Raw genomic sequence first — 18,029 nt, forward strand, 5'->3', positions numbered from 1 at the left:
GAACCACCCAAATCCATTTGTTATGGTCACTTAGCCTTTAAGGACTGCATGCTTACCACAACTTATTATAAGCATTTATGATTAATGCATTTAGACTTGCTGAGAAAACGATTAGTTGCTACATAAACTCTATAAAAGAAAAAAGCTTTTGTTAAAGGACCAGCTGCCAGGACATGAGTGTAAACACAGACACACCTACCTGATTTTCCTAACCACCATCATGGAGGAAGGCCACTCCTAAAGTCGGGGCAATACTGTATTGTTTGGACAAAAATGAATGGAAAACGTCTGACCTTTAAACTTGACTTTGTAAAAACCAGTTTCTCTGCAATTCTAGCCAAAAACATGTTCACAAACAAAAATTTCTGTATGAAAAACAATTTCTCAATGTGATATATAACCAGCAGGCAAGTCCACCAGGTTTTTTTTTCACTCATCTGTACATGCACAAAAACACAACTGCAGTAAATGCTTCAGAAAGAGGTTTATTTAGTTTAGCACAATAATATCTGACACAGTGACTACAAAAACATGTATAAAGCCTTTCAGATCATTTTAGTAAACTGACTTCTGAGAGAAAAATGTAGGATTTGCTAATCCCAGCACAATAATTAGATGTCTGATCCATTTGGCACCAATCTATAGTTATACAATGTATAGGAACTTATAGTTGCTTGTGTCTTGTTAATCTAGATAATAAAAAAAAGCCAAATAGAACTAGTTAATGTATTTGTGTTTTTTGGTCACTACGTTCCATAAAACATCAGAAAAGTTTGTTTGGCTGATTACGTTTGACTCTGAAGAAGAAACTCTGATAACTTAGGGTGAAATGGTAGATCAAAGAGGTATGCAGAGAAGTAAACACTGCGACCAAAACATTGTGAGACCCTCCTTGTAGCACTTCTTTGCTGTTTCATTTTTGCACAAAACAATTTCAGGCCAATATCAAGCAATATTGGTATGAAGACTAACTTCAGTTTGATGCATTAAAAAAAGGAAACATCACAAGTGTTGGGGCTTTCAGAATTGCATTTTTCTTCGAGGCAGACAATACAATTAGTTGTTAGCATGTTGAATTTACTGTCAAGCTAATGTTTGGGAGACTGAGCTGTTTACTAAGTCTGACACCCTTAAAATGGTAATCCAGATTTGGATATTCAACCAGAGCCAATATAGCACAAACACAAACAAGATGCTGTTCAATAATGCCATCAATGTAAGTATTTTCTTCAGCCATTCTTCGGTTCATTGTTTGTACAGTCACTGCTGAGTAGATACCACATTTCAATTCCAGCAACTCTAAATCAAGTTACATGAATGTTCTGGTTCTTAGGACTGGATTTCAAACAGGCATCTATAGTGCACTTCTTTTATTTTGGATGAAAAACATAAGTAATTAAAAGACAATCAATTCCAAAATTATACATACGTAGTGTTGAATTTTCTGCTTGGACATGAGGCAGACTGTGCAACAAGATGAGAAAGTAGAATTTGGATTGGCAGCAGTACAAAGATTATATGAGCAGAGTACCAAGAAAAGGTACAATTAAGACACCTGAACTTCAAAAGGCATTCAATTCATTAAAGAATCCATTTAATTGGTCTCACTGTTTCCAAATGAATGTGTGTGTATGACAAAGACAGAAAAGTTACCAGAATAATTTTCAGTAGCACTGCATGCAAACTGGAGGCAGTATGTGCCTCACACCCATCTCCACAAGACTGCAGCATAACAAATGGCTGACGGTCCCAGTCTGCAGAATCTGAGAGACTACTGGTTTTGGTGCAAAGCATGGATGGCGTATAAAGGGGCTCACATTTTACTGAAACACTCCTTGGCATTGGACCACACCTGGATTCCCTGAAGTAGTGAACAAGGCTGTGTTAATATGTAAAATAAGATTAAGTAATGGAACTGATGAAGATTCAACATTAACACACACTAGTATTTTTTAAATAAAGAAATAAATGAGTAAAAGCAAAAGTTATAAATAAATGAATAATAAATTGTAGAAGATTCCTAAACATACCTTCTTACACATGCTGATCTGCATTATGGCATAGTTGATTAGAGCTTCATGTAAATCTTTATTCTTCTGTTCCTTGAAACGTTCAATGTCATCCCAGGCTGTTCCCACAAACTCCCTGATGAAACGGTAACAAAGACACAAGCTCAACAATATGAACAGGATGAAGAACAGACAACAGGAAAAAGCAACGACAACAATTCAGCCTTTGATAAGTTCCTTATTTGTTCAAGTTCCAGGTCCTGCTGTTCCTGTTTACACAGGTGTGTTTTTTACCCTCAACAACGACATGATCTAAACTAAGAAACAATCACTAATGTCATTTTACTGAACCCCGACTCTTACAAGCAAGAAATGATTTAAACTTAGTGACAGTAGCACTAATTTCTGCATACACCACTGCTCAAACGTTTGATTCAAAATTAAGGTTTTAAATCTGTTACTCAACTGAAACAACTAATATGTCAGATGTTACATATTATTAGATATTGACAGTAAAACTGACACTGGAAGAACTTTAAAGGACAGAACTTGGACTGGATTCATTTAATGTTTGACTTACTGGCACTCTGCATTTTTCTCCTTCAGTGCTTCCTCTCCTTCCTGGATGCTCTGTTCCAGGGCTGCTATCCTGCTCTCCCTCTGTTCCTGGCTTTCTTGACCAAATAACTTACTGGTCATTCCCTTCAGAGAAAAGATTCGCACCGTCTGCAATCGCAAACAAACACAGACATATTAATAGGTTAAATTACAATGTCATCAACTCTGATCCCTAAAATGAGTTCACAGTTCTCTTGCTAAACGAATGAACCATGTAATGTTTATGCAGTGCTGATTTTTGCCAACAGACGAGGAATTACCACTCTTAAATGACGTTTGTTTCACTGATATGCCACACCCAAAAAAAAAGGGGGGGGGGGGGGGATCACTCCATCATGGAGCAGAATAAGTAAATCATGAAATCACTTGGTAATGTGCTTTTTTGAAAGAAGTATTTACACAAGTCTTAACAGGCAAATGACTCAGTCTGCAGTTACGAGTGCTTGTAGACCTTTAACAAGCCACTGCACCTGGCTGATTGGCATGACAAGCTGCCCCAAAAAACACTGCTGTCAGAAGAAACAATGGAAAGAATGATAAACTTCCTTCAAAAAGGTAATGCAACACCAAGTGTGTCAAAAGATATAGACTTTTCTCTGTCAGTCATCTAAAATTTGGAGCAAGCACAAACAAAAGCAGAAGGTTGTAAAGTAAAATGTAACAGTGAAAGTCTGCCAAAGATGACGTGGAAAAAAAAATCAGGACAGAAAACTACGCAATATGCCAAAAAAATAAAAAAATAGAACCTACAAATGAAAAACTAAAGGGCAGAAACAGAAGTTAATGTTTGTGACTGAACTTGAAGAAACTGACTGACAGTGATCAGATCTGTGAAACCTAAACAAACTAATAAAAAAGCACCATTAACACATAAATGAGAAGAAAGCAAAGTGGCAGTGGATTAGAGAGAATCTGTCATGTGTGCTGTAGATGATTGCATGGAAATGACTTGTTAGGATTAATCATTAATCTGCAGTGGGCATGATGCCAGAAACTCTTTTGGTGTCAGTTCAATGACCTGCACTAAAAAGGACAATCACTTAAAGAGAACAAGAACAATTTATTTTACAAGAAATTTTCATTTTTAAAGTGCACGACTCAAAGTTGCATCAAAGTATAGTTTGTGAAGCGTCAGAAAGTACGTCTGCTAAATAAAACAGTTTGGTGTCACATGTGTGACTTCTTTTATAGAAGATAACTCCTGAATGAATGCACTTCAAAAGTGGTGATCTAATCATTTTCAGCAGGTTTGTACAGTGTACACAAACTAGGGATGTAATTTCTCAATTAATCGCAGTATTAAACAACAATCATAAAGATCCCTCAGTTTTTTTTTCATAGTTCATGAAAGTTGTCTGAACTGTAACGGCAGATCAGCACAACTTTCACACGGAAGGAAACCAAAGTTACGCCACATCAGTGCTTGTGTTGCTTTGTTTCCCATCAGTGCGGCTTGCAAAAGAAGCAGAGAAAAAGTAATTCCCTCTAAACAAACCACTTAAAGTCATCCTTGTCAGTTTGCTTATTGCTATTTACAGTGTGTTGTAAGCAATATTTTCCACTCTATACCTGTAACATGCACTTAGATAGGACTGAAATCATCATTGCAAAGTTATCTTACTATGAATCAGGATAATAAAGATCCAGGCTGGTGTATACCTGATAGAGGAACAATGAACCGACAGCTAAAGACGTAATTACTGATAACGGTTTATGTGCATGAGACCTTCACTTCCTGTGTTATAAATGATGTGATGGAAAGACGATTCTTTGAGCATGTATATCAAAAACTGTGAAATGCCTCCTGTCATATAAGCTCCCTGAATGATCAGTTTTATAACAACAGAAAGACAACTGTTTGGTTTGAGACTCATTCACTAAGACTCTACTTAACGATAATTTCTTCCACATCTGTGTGTCAGATGTGGGTTGAATGTTGTTAATGTTTACCTAAGGTAACCATAAAATGAAATGTGTCATTTGTAATTTTGTGCAAGTCTGGTTGAGTTTACAGATGAGAAAAAATTAAATTCAGCGTTTAATCACAGATATATGGTCTTAGCTCAAAGATTTTCTTTTTTTTTTTCCCCCTTCTATTCAGACAATAATGTTGAAACATATTTGACATGTTTCAGCTCTCACCTGCAGCCTTCCTCAGAAACGTCCGCTGATGTGTTGGTGCGGTGTTATCAGCTGTTTTCAGGAGGTGTAGTGACACCACCACATACGATTTACTCAAAAAGGTTCCCACAGAAGACAAGAAAAGAACACTAAAATCGTCAGGATAGACGTCAGAAAAAAATAACACAGGACGCATGCAATCACTTAATTTCCACAGCAAACACCAGTCCCCGAATTTATGGGACACCAAAGATACACAAGGACAACCCAATCTGACCTATAGTAAACAGCATCGGATCAGTAACTTAAAACCTCTCAGAAACTCTCGGTACAAGAGCATCACTGTAAAAACTCAAACAACTCGCACAAGAACTAAACAACACGAAAGTCGAAGCAGACGAAATACTCATCTCAAACGATGTATTATCATTATTCAGAAAACCCGCCATCAACGTCGCATTACATATTATACAGAAACGCATCCGGAATGACAGGACACTCAAAAAACGCACAAACCTCACAGTTGAAGACATAACCACACTCCTACAGTTTGTTGTAAAATCCACATATTTTCAATTCAAAAGCAAAATCTACAGACAAAAAGAAGGCTTTGCAACAGGAGATCCACTTTCAGCAATAGTGAGTAGTTTTTCATGGCGGACCTGGAAGAAAAAGCCATTCACACAGCCCCCACCCACTGCAGAGCCATTCTTCGGAAGAGATACATGGATGATATTTTGGGAAAAAATAAAAATAAAACAGGGACATGCATAGGAGCTTACACTGGGATCAAATTCCCACACAAAGAAGAAACAAACAAGACAGCAGCATTAAAATCTGTGTATACAGGAAACCAACTCACACAGTCCAGTACCTCCTCTGGACCTCAGAACACTCCACAGCACAAAAAATATCAGTCGTCAGACTGTTATATGAGCAGGCCAGGATCATCACAGAAGAAGAGGGTAGACAGGAGGCGGAAAATCACATTCAACACACACACTGTCAATATCTGAAATGGGTCATAAACAAAAGAAAGTCAAAAGAAAAGAAAATAAACAAAAAGAAAGGAAGACTAAACACATGCAAACTGAAAACAAAAACATAGACACAGTAACCGTACAATACATCCGGGGAATAACAGAACCAATACAAAAGATCATGAAAAAACACGGAATCAGCACAGCAGTAAAACCTCAGAGAAAACTACGGCAGCTTCTTGTTCATTCCAAAGCTAAAACAGCACAGGGAAAGAAATGCAACGTAATATATGAAATACCATGCAGATCTTGCAACAAAACCTATATAGTAGAGACAGGTCAGACCTTCAACATAAGGAAAAAGAAACATGAAAAAGAATGTGAGAGGGAAAAGAACAGGAGAATTTACAATCAGCCATATTGGATCACTGCAGGAGGAATAAAAATTTCAGGGACTGGGACAACGCAAGGATTGGCAGATCAGGGTGAAACTAATTAAATTGTTGGATAAAAGGAATCAAGACCAGAAAGCGAGCTAGCAACTCCATAAACTGGGATAAGGAGGTGTGCATGCTCTCACACACCTGGAATTCCCTACAACAGAAACCACCACACTGTGGGGGCGTGGTTTGTTGGGAAGGCCACACCTCTGGAAAACATTTGATAACATGTCAGCAATGCATCAGCGGATGTTTCTAAGAAAGGCTGCAGGTCACACCCAAAACATGTCAGGTATGTTACAACATCCTAGTTTTGTCTGAATACGAAAAGAAAAAAACTTGATTGATGTATGGTCTTGTTTCCTTATTTTCACTCTTCCTGTATTATTAAATCTAATTTTGATCTAAATTCTCTACTCAGTTTCAAAACAAATGTTCAAAACTTATTTTTATAATGTAGTTTACAGAGAGAAGCCAGGCAGAGGTCCTGTAGGCTTTCCCAGCTGTCTTCTCTGTGAGAAATCCAGAGTTAATATGTAGGATTTATTCATTGTTCACAGAGCAGAGGCGATCTATTTGGAATGGGACGTCTTTTTTACTTTACTTTCTTCCTATATTATTTTGTTTTGTATGCATCAAAAGAAAATAAATACAACTTAAAGCCCTATAATGAGTGTTCATGCTATTTTACAAATTCATGGTGTTGTGAAATTAATTAATGCTTAAAACTCATGATAATCATGAAATCCTGATTATTTCTTTGACAATAATCCTACCAATAAAATCTGTAATCGTGACATCCCTAATGCAGACATCCCACCTGCCAATAACAAAATGACGAGCTTGAAGTTTAGAAGTTTTTCAAGCTGAAAGGGCCATACATGTTCAGAGCAAAAAGATATAAAAAGCCAGTGTGTGTGTGTGTGTGTGTGTGTGTGTGTGTGTGTGAGTGAGTGAGTGAGTGAGTGAGTGAGTGAGAGAGAGAGAGACATTGAGTTACCCCAGTGGCCAATTCTTCTTTCTGTTGCTTCTTGTAGGTGAGGTCCTGAGCTGCCATCTCTAACTCATACTGGACCAACTCATGTTTCCTACAGACGGATCTTAACACATACACAAATTGTGAAAATTATTTTCACGTCATTTTTATTTAAACATGAACAATTTTTTTTAAACTACACATACACAGAAAAAGCTTATTCTGCTGCTGCTAATATAAAAGAAATGTGCTTTGAATATCACTTCATTTTGCTGCACTTATAAACATCCCTTACACACACACACACAAACATATATACATATATAATGAGAGCTACAAATGTAGAAGAGTCTGCTAGGGTCAGGCTGATGTAAAGTGTAAAAAAGAAATCAATGTATAAGAGGTTGGTCAAAGACTTTTCACTGTTGTTTCCAAACTGACTCCTTAGGAGAAGATCAACCAAAGTTAATGTCAAATTAAAAGAGAAATTCATAGTCAAGGTCTGTCATCTACATCTTTAAAACCATATATAACAATGTGTAATTATGTGTTATAGGAAACTGCCCAGACTTGGGAACAGTATAAATTTTGTATTGGCATGTGATGATCAACTAATTTTCTCAATCTTTGTGGAAACGAAAGCCACATAACTAAAATTATAAAGATTGCACCATTTTACTTGTTTAAAAGAAGACAAAAGAAATTATATAACAAAAAAAACTATTTACATACAACAAATTGGAATATTCAAAACAATGATTAAAATGTGTGAATAAATCAACATAAAATAGTTTAATGTAAATGGAAAATGCCAGTAATCATCTTTCAGCCAATGGAAATAATTAACTTAACTGAGCAACAACGTCATAGTTGTCATTTATATAAAGCATCAGCATCTTTTCCCAAATCCTAAACATCCACTGCTTGAAAAGCATTTAAAAACTTAAAAATTCAAACTAATAACTACTCTCTCTCATTTCTTAGCAATAGTATGGACTTCTGTAGAGTTTACAGCCATCTAATACTGGCATTATCAGACTGATATTATATCATTGGCATCTGATCAAAGAGCAAAAGTTTCAAATGAATCCCCATATAGAACATAATATAATGCATTTATAATGTAGCAACAATGCAGTTTACTACTTTAAATTACTAGTGTGCTGTACAAGCTGCATTCTACCAGGAAATAAATTAATAAACCATCCATTAAATGAAAACACAGAAACATCAATACATAAATGCTGAGCTGGGAACTCCTGGTTAACCCTCTATGGTACCTTGTTGCCCTCAGGCAACAAACCCATTTTTGCCCTGTCATATCTTCACAATGCATCCCTTAAAATCATGTAATACTTTAAAAAAAAAAAGAGGAAAAACCATAGGGAACCAATAGCAATGCTGTAATTTTCCACACGACCTACTTGAAGCCACTTCGAAACCTTTTTTGGCTGCCTTTTCCTAATGAGACAGCTCTGCTATCTTGCTGCAAAAAAGGACTGTCAAAACGTTATGTCCCGGCCCTTTTCTGCCTGGAAAATATGTGTTAACACTAATAGGTGAGTAAACATTACGTTTTGATAGTTTCATGTAGCTTATTTATTAATTTAATACTGAAAACTTGTTAAAATGCAGCTGTTGCCCTGAGGCAACATCGTACCATCATGGAATATTGCATATGTGAACCATCATGGAATCACTATAGCAACATTACAACATTACAATACTGAATATGTTCAAAAGCATACCATTTATAATAGTTTTGTTTTGATCTTTATATTAAATTATATCATATTACATTACTATATAAGCTTATATTATCTGGAGTGGAAAAAGTGCAGGAACATCCTTCCAGTCCAACAATGGAAAGGTAGCCTCCCAAAAGCCACAAAGACTCCCACAGAACACTTCAGGGATGATCTTTTAACCCACCAGTCCATTGAAAACATGGTCAAGCAAATCAATCTATATGCTGTCCAGTGTGATCCACACAAGCCATTGTTATCTGCCATGAAATGGAGCAGTTCACTTGCATCTGTTTTTTATGCTTATGAGCTGCCAGGATCCCGGATGTACTGGAATTCATGCACTAGGGTTGACTGTGTGGCCAATGTCATGTCAATGCATCACTGGAAGCAGTGATGCATTGACATGATGTAAAACATTACATCAACTTCTGACAATACAAAGCAAATTCCTCTCAGGGAGCCTGGCCATGATAGACTTTACAAGGTGCGTCCGCTCCTATGATCACTCCTGGAACGCTTCAAAGCCATTCCAATAGACGAGAAGCGCTGTGTGGACGAGCAAATTGTGTCATTTAAAGAGAAAAATAGTGAAGCAGCACAATCAGTAAAAAGAAAACCCAAAAACTTGGGGTTACAAGATGTATGTCTTGATAGAGAGCAGTGGGATTGCGTAAAATTTTGAGGTCCACACTGGCCCAATCTCACCAATAAATGGCATGCCAGTTATAGGGGCAAGTGGCAACCTTTTGTGACTTGTGAGCATTATCCCAGCCAACCAACAAGCTCCTATTGATAACTGGTTCACCAGTGTGGATCTCCAGATGATTCTTGAGAAGAAGAAAATCCATTGTATCAGCACTTTACACCCTAATTGGCTTGCAAGATGAAAGTTCTCCACAGACTTTGTTTTTCACTTATGCACCATTATGGTACAATGTTGCCTACAGGCAACAAACCCCCAAAACCTCCAAAAATAAAAATAAAATTTCTTCATATTATGTTTATTTTGTCTATTTTGAGACATAAAAACACTCCAAACATTTTTTCCCTCACTGGCATCATGGTGCATACCATAGAGGGTTAAGATGAAATGGGAAATCTTGCTAGTATTTCTTAGCAGTGGGTTACAGATAAGACATCTCTTTTCATTAAACAGTCATTTACCTGACGGCATCAGTGTAGAAGAGATATTCCTTCAGTTGGTCCGCATAGTGCTCTTCTTCTTCTAGTATATCATCTATTAATGCAGCATACCTAAACAAATAAAGAAAGACATATTTATAAGTGAAAATTACCAACCAAACATCATGCTTTTAGTGTGTGTGAGTAGATATATGTGTCTTTAAGTCATGTAACATGCTGAGGGGTTTAACTGTACACTTAAGTGTAAGAGGGTGTTTTTCTTGAAGACCATTATTGGTCTACTACTCACGTGTCCATGTGGTGGCCAGCACTCTGCAAACCATCTCCCATCTCTTTTTCTATCACACTCCACTCACTGAAGACAAAGCATAATTCATGCAAATAATGAACTTTAAGAAAAAACAAAACATTTCCTTGTTCAGTCTGTACAGCCTAAGAATTTGTTTTTTTGTTTTGTTTTTTTAGCAGTAATAAAACAGTTATTGTGCTCCTTTTTGTCCAATCATGAATGAATTATTTATAGAATTCTTTTCATTTAAAAAAAATGTATGATCATATATTGTCTTCAATTATATTTTTACTGGTGAAGCAGCTCAAACACGTGATTTACCAGTCAGAGGTCTGCTTTTATCCAGAAGCATTTAAAATAAATAAATAAATAAAAAATGGGGTGACCCCCATTATAACCAAATGTATTAGTAAGATATGATTTACATGTGTTATCTGACAGGGGGTTAAGGAGGAGAAATAATAGCATAAATTATAATGATTGACTGAGGAAGTGTAAATTAAAACAGCAGACTTGGCCAAGTGTGCACAACTGAACACACACGCACACAGTCAAACACACAAACGACCAAGAAATGCACGCAGCAAAGGTGTTTTTAAACTGGAATCACAGACATCACTGACAGGGATAAAAGACAAGAAAGTTGTGTGAAATGTTCATTATGCCCAGATAAAAAAACAAAAGTTTCTTCATGTTGTTCAGTGTTCAGTGTCGTTACTTCTTACCTGAAAACTCTGCCGTAATTAGCGTGGACCTTAAAAACTCCATACAGTCTGTCTGCTACTCGCTGGAACAAGAAGTCAAATCGATCATCCACAACAGTTTTCTACTTCAAGTGCGCCACTATTTTATGACTTTCAGTACCTTTCTGTTTCTGGCAAAAACTCTTAAGTGTTTCCTCACATTAACAGTGAGAACAAACATGGGTTACGAACATAAAGAGCCACAAAAACAAATTCAAAAACTCGTGAACAAATAAATATGGACTTGGTGTGTGTAGAAGATAATAAATGAAAAATCAAAAATCTAGCATGCTCCAGCAAATCTCAACAAACCCCAGGCTAAATCTACGAGGAGTGTTGAATGTAGGTTTGTGTGTGCTTGTGTACATGCCCAAACTTACTGCTCTCACTCTGAGTAGCTGAGAGATGACAGTGTTCAATTCATCACTGTAGTGTTTCAGTGCTGTGAATCGCCTGGAAAACAGAGTCATTTCATAAGCCAAGATTTGTGTAATTTATCTTGAGTACTTATTTGCATTTTTAATTGTGTTGCTCCAGTTGAGGCAAAAATGTGTTTTTTTTTAAATATATCTGCCAAATTTAAATGTGATTAATGCTTATAAAAATAAAAAAGTTTTCGTTTCCATATATATCACAAACAAACATAATCAATTTTCTGAAAGCCTCATGTTCATTTTCCACCTACTTGTCAGGGTTCTTCACTCTGAATGAGGCATTCAAAGACTTGAGTCTTGAGTCCACCTAGTGGGGAATAGAGTTTATTGCATCTTAAATATGGCAAACAGAAAAATACAGTAAATGCAGTTGCACTTTTGATATGATTACCTAAGATATGTGGATGTGGCAAGTTATCAAAATTTATAGAAAAGAAAACCAGACAGAATAAATATTGACTGATGTCTATAAACAGGTGTGAAGAAGATCAAGCACAGCCATCCGTACCTTGTCTTGGAAACCTGTTTCCAGAACTGCCTCCCTCCATCCTTTTTCCTGAGGACATTAAATGGATATATGACAAGCAGAAATATCAACCTACATACTGCATCATCCACCTGACAATAATATCATGACAATGTACCAAAACAGGCTACAGTGGGTTAAGTCTTTCTCACCTGGCTAATTTGAAATACAAATTTAGAGGTTAAGTTTATTTACATTTCCAATGTCAACACCCTATGCAAAGTAATAACCAGGGAGCCTATCATTTTACCATCCATTCTAATAGATAAAGAGCAAATGTATGAAGATGCATAATAGTTTTTCAGCAGCAATTTTTTCAATCTGGTCAATGTGATGACTGGTTATGTTTGGTTACAGCAGGAGGGACCACTGCACAGGACTTATAATATTTCACCATTCATTTTGATATGCCACAGTTTTAATACTTTCAAATTGAAAATTTTGTTTCATTTAAATCCCACAGCAACCTCATCCCTCCAGAGCCGCACCCTGCACCGTTTTCCATAAAACTATTGCAAGCTTGACATTACAGTTATACTGTGCTATTTGTAGCGCTGGGTTTTAAAAATATATATATATATATATATTGATCTGAATCCATTCCAGTTTAGTAAATCCAATATTGATTTATAAATATTCATAAAACTTTGAGATAATTTTTTTTTATATACGTCATCTTTTCTGGTGGCAAGACCCTACTGGCGTGGCTTACTGAGGCTCATTGAGATCTTAGCATATATACACACACCATGCATATATACACAAAATCAGCTTCAGTATCAGTATTTTGTAGTGTATTACCACTCACATTAGCAGCTAACGCTAAGATCACTGGCTCTCATGTTAGCAGCTAATGCTAAGACAAGGAGTACAGCCACTAACAACAATGGGAAGTAATGCCACCATGGAAGTACGTACTTTGAAAAAATCCAGTATGGTCATTTTAAGTCAGTTTTCTTCTAGAACAGGTTTACACTTTGTCCTTTGCTATTTATCTGATTTACTTGACTGCATGTTATAGCTGCGCCTGCTCTCTGTGTCGACAGCACGGAGCACACAGACACGTACGCACACAAACACAGATAATCTCACTTCCCTCAGAGGACAACGTGCAAGCGACGGAAAAACACATCAACCAGCTGTGAATCCGACAAAAATATGAGTCAAAAATATTTATCTGAGAATGTCTTTAAGAAAAATGGGTGGTGTTACGCAATTAGCTGTAAATGAATCAATATAGAATCTGATTTAATAGAAATCGAATCAAAATAGGCTGCTGTGAATCTAATCAAATCGATTCAAGAAATTAGTGACGTTACCCAGCCCTAGGTAGTTGAGTCCTGAGAGACATGATAAGTTAAATGTTTTGGTACCCACCTCAGTGAGAAAAAGGAAGAAAATTTTGTCATTTGAAAGGACGGGATGTGATGCCACACGCAGTAAAAAATTTTCCAGACCAACTCTCCGTCGCTCAACAAAGTCTGGGTCGAGGTTGTCAGCTGAAAGTTTGTGCCACACAAACTCAGCCTACAGCAGACACAATCAAGAGAAAAAATAAAATTGTATGCCTATGAGTTATATCCTGAAAAATCACCTCAACATAATGATTCTTATACAACGAATTACTATACTTATGTGTCACTCACCCTTTTCTCTGGCAGTGGGGGGATGATGATGTAGGGATAAGTGACCAGGAGGTATGTTCTGAGCAGCTCAAATTCACTGTAGCGTCTCCACAAAGTGTCAGGTGCAGCTGGTGTACCTCCTTCTGGGACAGACTCAGCTGACCTGCAAGTAGGATAATAGGAATATAAAATATTTCATTTCAAGTCCTACAATATTTTATTAACTACTCTTGTTCAAAACAACTTGAGCCACAAAAAGCAAAAGATAAAATATAATATATGTTTCCAAAAGCATTTTCCAAGTAAAGATGGCAATAAAATAACTAGATTATTTTTAAAAAGTAATTTCACACAGAGACCAGCTGAGCAAACAACCAAATGCACCAAGTTACAGTGATGACATGATATATTTTGTGACAAGTAATACTTTACATAATTGTGAATGTGTTTTAGGTTGTCTTGATTTTTCTTACTCGCAAGGTCTTGTTTCATGTAAGCACGCAAATATGAAAGTTGCAAATACTATATCAGGTCAAGCTATAAAACACAGTGAAGACAAAAGGATATTACTCAGGACTAAACAAGCATTATGGGAAATGCAAATGGATCTATGACTGTACGTCCTCTGTTGATCTACAGCACAGTATTAAGCTGTCTGTTTATGTACAATTAGAAAACTGCAAAAATTATTAGGTCATTATATACAACCAGACACTTAATTTTATGACCTACCGTATTTCTATGAGGTAGACAGTGTAGGTTTCTTGCATATTAACTGTGTTCTTCCCTGTCCTCTTCTCTGCCTCTGCAACACTTATCTCCATTTTTCTTAACAGAGCTGTGCCTCTTTCCACCATCTGCACATCAGACAGACGAATGATTCAGCTGGAGCATCAAGGAGAAAATACCACTAGCTCAGCAAACTAGTGTGCTTTCCAATTTCCTACCATTAACTTATTTTGAGTAACAGAAGTCGTGTACAGGTCACAAGACAAAAACCAACAAAGTACTAACAACATCATGTTGATTTACAACCCAAATGTGTACTTTCGCTTAACATATTATTTAAATAATGCTGGACATACGACAAAGATAGAACAATGGGGCTCATTTAAAGTAAACAAAACTTAGGTTTAGGGTTCAGACTTGCTAATTAGCACGCTAACAGCAGGAGCAAACTTTATAAAGTTTGGAGCACCTGAGAGGAGCAACGGTTTTGACATGTTTTCTAACTTTTACGCTAGACGGAAGATTTGGTAATTGGTAGCATTGCTGAAGTCCATTAATGGTCCGTAACATTGCAAATATTTTTTTTTCGGAAAAACAGTAAGAAAAAAAATCTCCGTTGCTAAGTATCACAATAATTCTACTAGCTAACTCAGGCCACACTTAGAACTTCTTCTCTAGACAAAACTGACAGTTTACGCTTCAAACATATTTGGTATACAAAACAACAAAGATTACAACCGTGTTCATAATGTTGTTCTCTGATTCCGTTGAAGTGATGTCGGTGTTACCAATCACGGCTACTTCTTCGGTACTTCCAGAGTCTGCCATGATCATCTGACTTCCGCGCTGCTGTCAGCTGAGCTGGCAGTGCGCAGATGCCTCTCCATTGCGCATGCGCGATTCAATACGCGGCTGCGATATGATGGTCAGCAGACCATTTAAAGCAGGGGTGCCCAAGTCCAGTCCTCGAGAGCTACAATCCTGCAACTTTTAGATGCATCCTTTTCACACACCTAAATCAAATGCCTGAACATCCTTATCTGCGTATCATTCAGTTCTGCAGATGCCTGGAAATGAGCCATTCATCTGATTCAGGTTTGTGGGAGAAGGGATGCATTTCAGTTGCAGGATAAGACTGGACCTGGGCACCTCTGATGATCAATCAGGGCGGCTCAGATTCCAGGGTTCAAGCAGCGACCACTTCGATCAAAAAATGTATCGCTGATAATGTCAACAAGGCTGTTTAGTTGCTAAACACACAAAGTAATTTTAAATACATAGAAGTAATTGAAGAAAACAAAATAAGAATAGACGTACAGTGCCAGTAAAACGAAAAGTGTGGATTAAATGACATCAACAACAACAACAGTGTGCTGTCCACCAGTGTCTTTTGCATCACCTTCTTTCCTTTGGAAATGCTGACATCTACTGGTGTGATTGTGAGTGGGTTAGTAGTGATTTTGAATATTGCTGTATCCCCAAAGTTACTAATGATTTTTTATCACTATTATTTTTAATTTTAAGGGGGGTGTGGAAAAGTATACAACACCATCAAACTGCTAATTACCAGCTGGACAAGAGAAGAATGTAGCTATTGCACCACAAATTGATAAAATGATTTTGACTTGTTGACACAACTTTATGGCTTCGCTTTCATGGGCTTCAACAAAAGAAATAGCTAAAAATGTGTCATTCCTCATGAGTTTCATTACTCTTGCAATATCCTTAGGTCCCTCTCTCTTTTTTAGTGAAAGTTGTGGACTGAGATCTGTTTGAGTAGCATGCGGTATGCCTCAGGCTAGTAAACAGCACAGAAACACGGCCCTGTAGTTCCTGTGGTCTTACTGTTGTGCAGTGTTTAATGTTTAAAGAGAAGGGTGGGGCAGCATTTAGTAAGGAAGCATTTTATATAATGCCACAGGGCTTGGAGCTGGGTGTTGGAGAGTTGTGGGATGTGGGGTGGATGAAAAAAAGAGATGGGCTGTAAATGTCTAAAAGGGAAGAAAATGCATGACAGTGAAATTAATCAGTATTGCCAATGATTGCAAGATGATTAATGACAAAGATGCACCAGGTATGGAGTGATGGAAGGGGTAATGGTGGGATGTGGTTTCAGGCTGCAGCATGTCCGGAAACCCAAAGCTTGTGCTGTGATCAGCTGTTGTCTCAGCAACAGCATAGTTACCATTCTTTCCTGCCACTGACCTCAAACCAGCCACCACCACTTCCTGTCCGCGCACATGGGCATTCATACACACATACTGACACACACAACCATCCACTTCTATTTGGCTGACTATAATTGGCTATTTGACAAATTTTACAACTGTCTGACCAATGTTCTTAAACTAGCTACAATAAGCAATGTATAGTGTGTGTGAATGCTGTGTATGTGTTTGTCATGTCTAAATCCAGAAGTTGTGAGCAAGCTGCTTCAACTAGAGGCATTTTGGCACGACAGTCATTCCAAAATACCCAGAAACCAGAATAACAATTGCTGATCAACAGATCAACCAATCAGTTAAAAAATAAAGTGAACAAAAGAAAAAAGAAGGAAAAAGGTGGCGGTTCATGTATATGGATACACATGCTCTGTATGAAGTCTTTTGTCAAAAACATGTTTCACTTTTATACTTTTTATTATAAACAGTTCAAATAAATGACATTTGTTTCATATGGTCATTTGTTAAGGACAGTTATTAGAATGACAGCTTATTTGTCTCTTGAACAGCAGAGGGAAGCAAAAACCAAATAAAGCACCATGAAGCACATCAGCATGGGAATACTTCTCAGCATTCACCACATTAACTCTCACTGTAGACATTTCGACTTCTGACAGCAGAAATAGCTGCATACTAGTTTTGTAAGTGACTCTGAATTAACTGTAGGTATGAGTGCAGGTGTACATGATGTCTGTGTTAGACCTGGGAGGGGCTGGTTATCTGTCTGTGGATGTATCCTGCCCTTCACTCAGTGTCAATTCCAGTCTAGTTTCAACAATCTAGCTGATGGTTTTAGGTTTGACTGAAGTATTCTGAAGGAGTCACTGGTTATTATTTCATCCACTCTGTGAAATCTAACAGTTGCAAAGGCAGTAAAACATCATCAAAACACAGCATGATGTTACAGCTGAACAACTGGTACAGTATTCCCAGGTTTCTTTAAACCTTTCCTAGTTTAAACATGCCCATAGGTATTGTGGCTTAGCAACTTCTTGTTTGGTTCATTTTATTGGGAATCTGTACTCCAAAATTTTGTTATCTTAATTTTTTCTTTGTCCATGTGGTCAGGTGCAAAGCTTATATTATATTATATTTGATCAGGGGCCTTTCTTTTGGAGAGTAGCATTTCAGGACAAGGTGACAAACAACTTGTGAATGGTAGAAAGTGATACTGATGCTACAGTAACTTCCAATTTATGGCAGACTTATGCTGTGGCTGTTTCTGGATGGTTCCTGTGCAAACCAGTTACCATGCAGTTCAAGGTGACAGCTTGGGTCTTACTCCAGCAACATCCCACAATAACTGAATGTAAACCCATTAACAGAGAGAATGAATTTTGTAGAGTTATACTAAAGTGCTATCCACTGAAAAAGTAACTGGCACGTATCACTTGGGAAATGTTTATTTCTCCGCGCATTGTGAGCT

General features: G+C 37.2%; 1 protein-coding gene across 1 annotated transcript; it reads right to left on the reverse strand.

Annotated features, from left to right (window-relative positions):
* Positions 1–469: 469 nt before the first annotated feature.
* snx4 (sorting nexin 4) lies at positions 470–15,266 on the reverse strand. Its single transcript, XM_042001744.1, has 14 exons — positions 15,120–15,266; positions 14,385–14,509; positions 13,674–13,815; positions 13,405–13,554; positions 12,010–12,057; positions 11,753–11,808; positions 11,448–11,520; positions 11,050–11,111; positions 10,325–10,390; positions 10,057–10,146; positions 7,169–7,268; positions 2,590–2,735; positions 2,031–2,145; positions 470–1,861 (listed from the first exon to the last, which is right to left on the reverse strand). The coding sequence occupies exons 1-14, from the start codon at positions 15,213–15,215 to the stop codon at positions 1,814–1,816; spliced, it is 1,317 nt and encodes a 438-aa protein (XP_041857678.1). The 5' UTR covers positions 15,216–15,266; the 3' UTR covers positions 470–1,813.
* Positions 15,267–18,029: the final 2,763 nt, after the last annotated feature.

This window comes from Melanotaenia boesemani, chromosome 12 (assembly GCF_017639745.1).
Source record: "Melanotaenia boesemani isolate fMelBoe1 chromosome 12, fMelBoe1.pri, whole genome shotgun sequence".
Classification (NCBI taxonomy): Eukaryota; Metazoa; Chordata; class Actinopteri; order Atheriniformes; family Melanotaeniidae; genus Melanotaenia; species Melanotaenia boesemani.

Coding starts and splice junctions, on each gene's coding strand:
- snx4 (XM_042001744.1), bottom strand. CDS start 15,215: ATGATCATGGCAGACTCTGGAAGTACCGAAGAAGTAGCCGTGATTGGT. Junction 12,058..13,404: donor TCTTCCTTTTTCTCACTGAG/GTGGGTACCAAA, acceptor TAATGTCCTCAG/GAAAAAGGATGGAGGGAGGC. Junction 11,809..12,009: donor AAACAGGTTTCCAAGACAAG/GTACGGATGGCT, acceptor ATTCCCCACTAG/GTGGACTCAAGACTCAAGTC.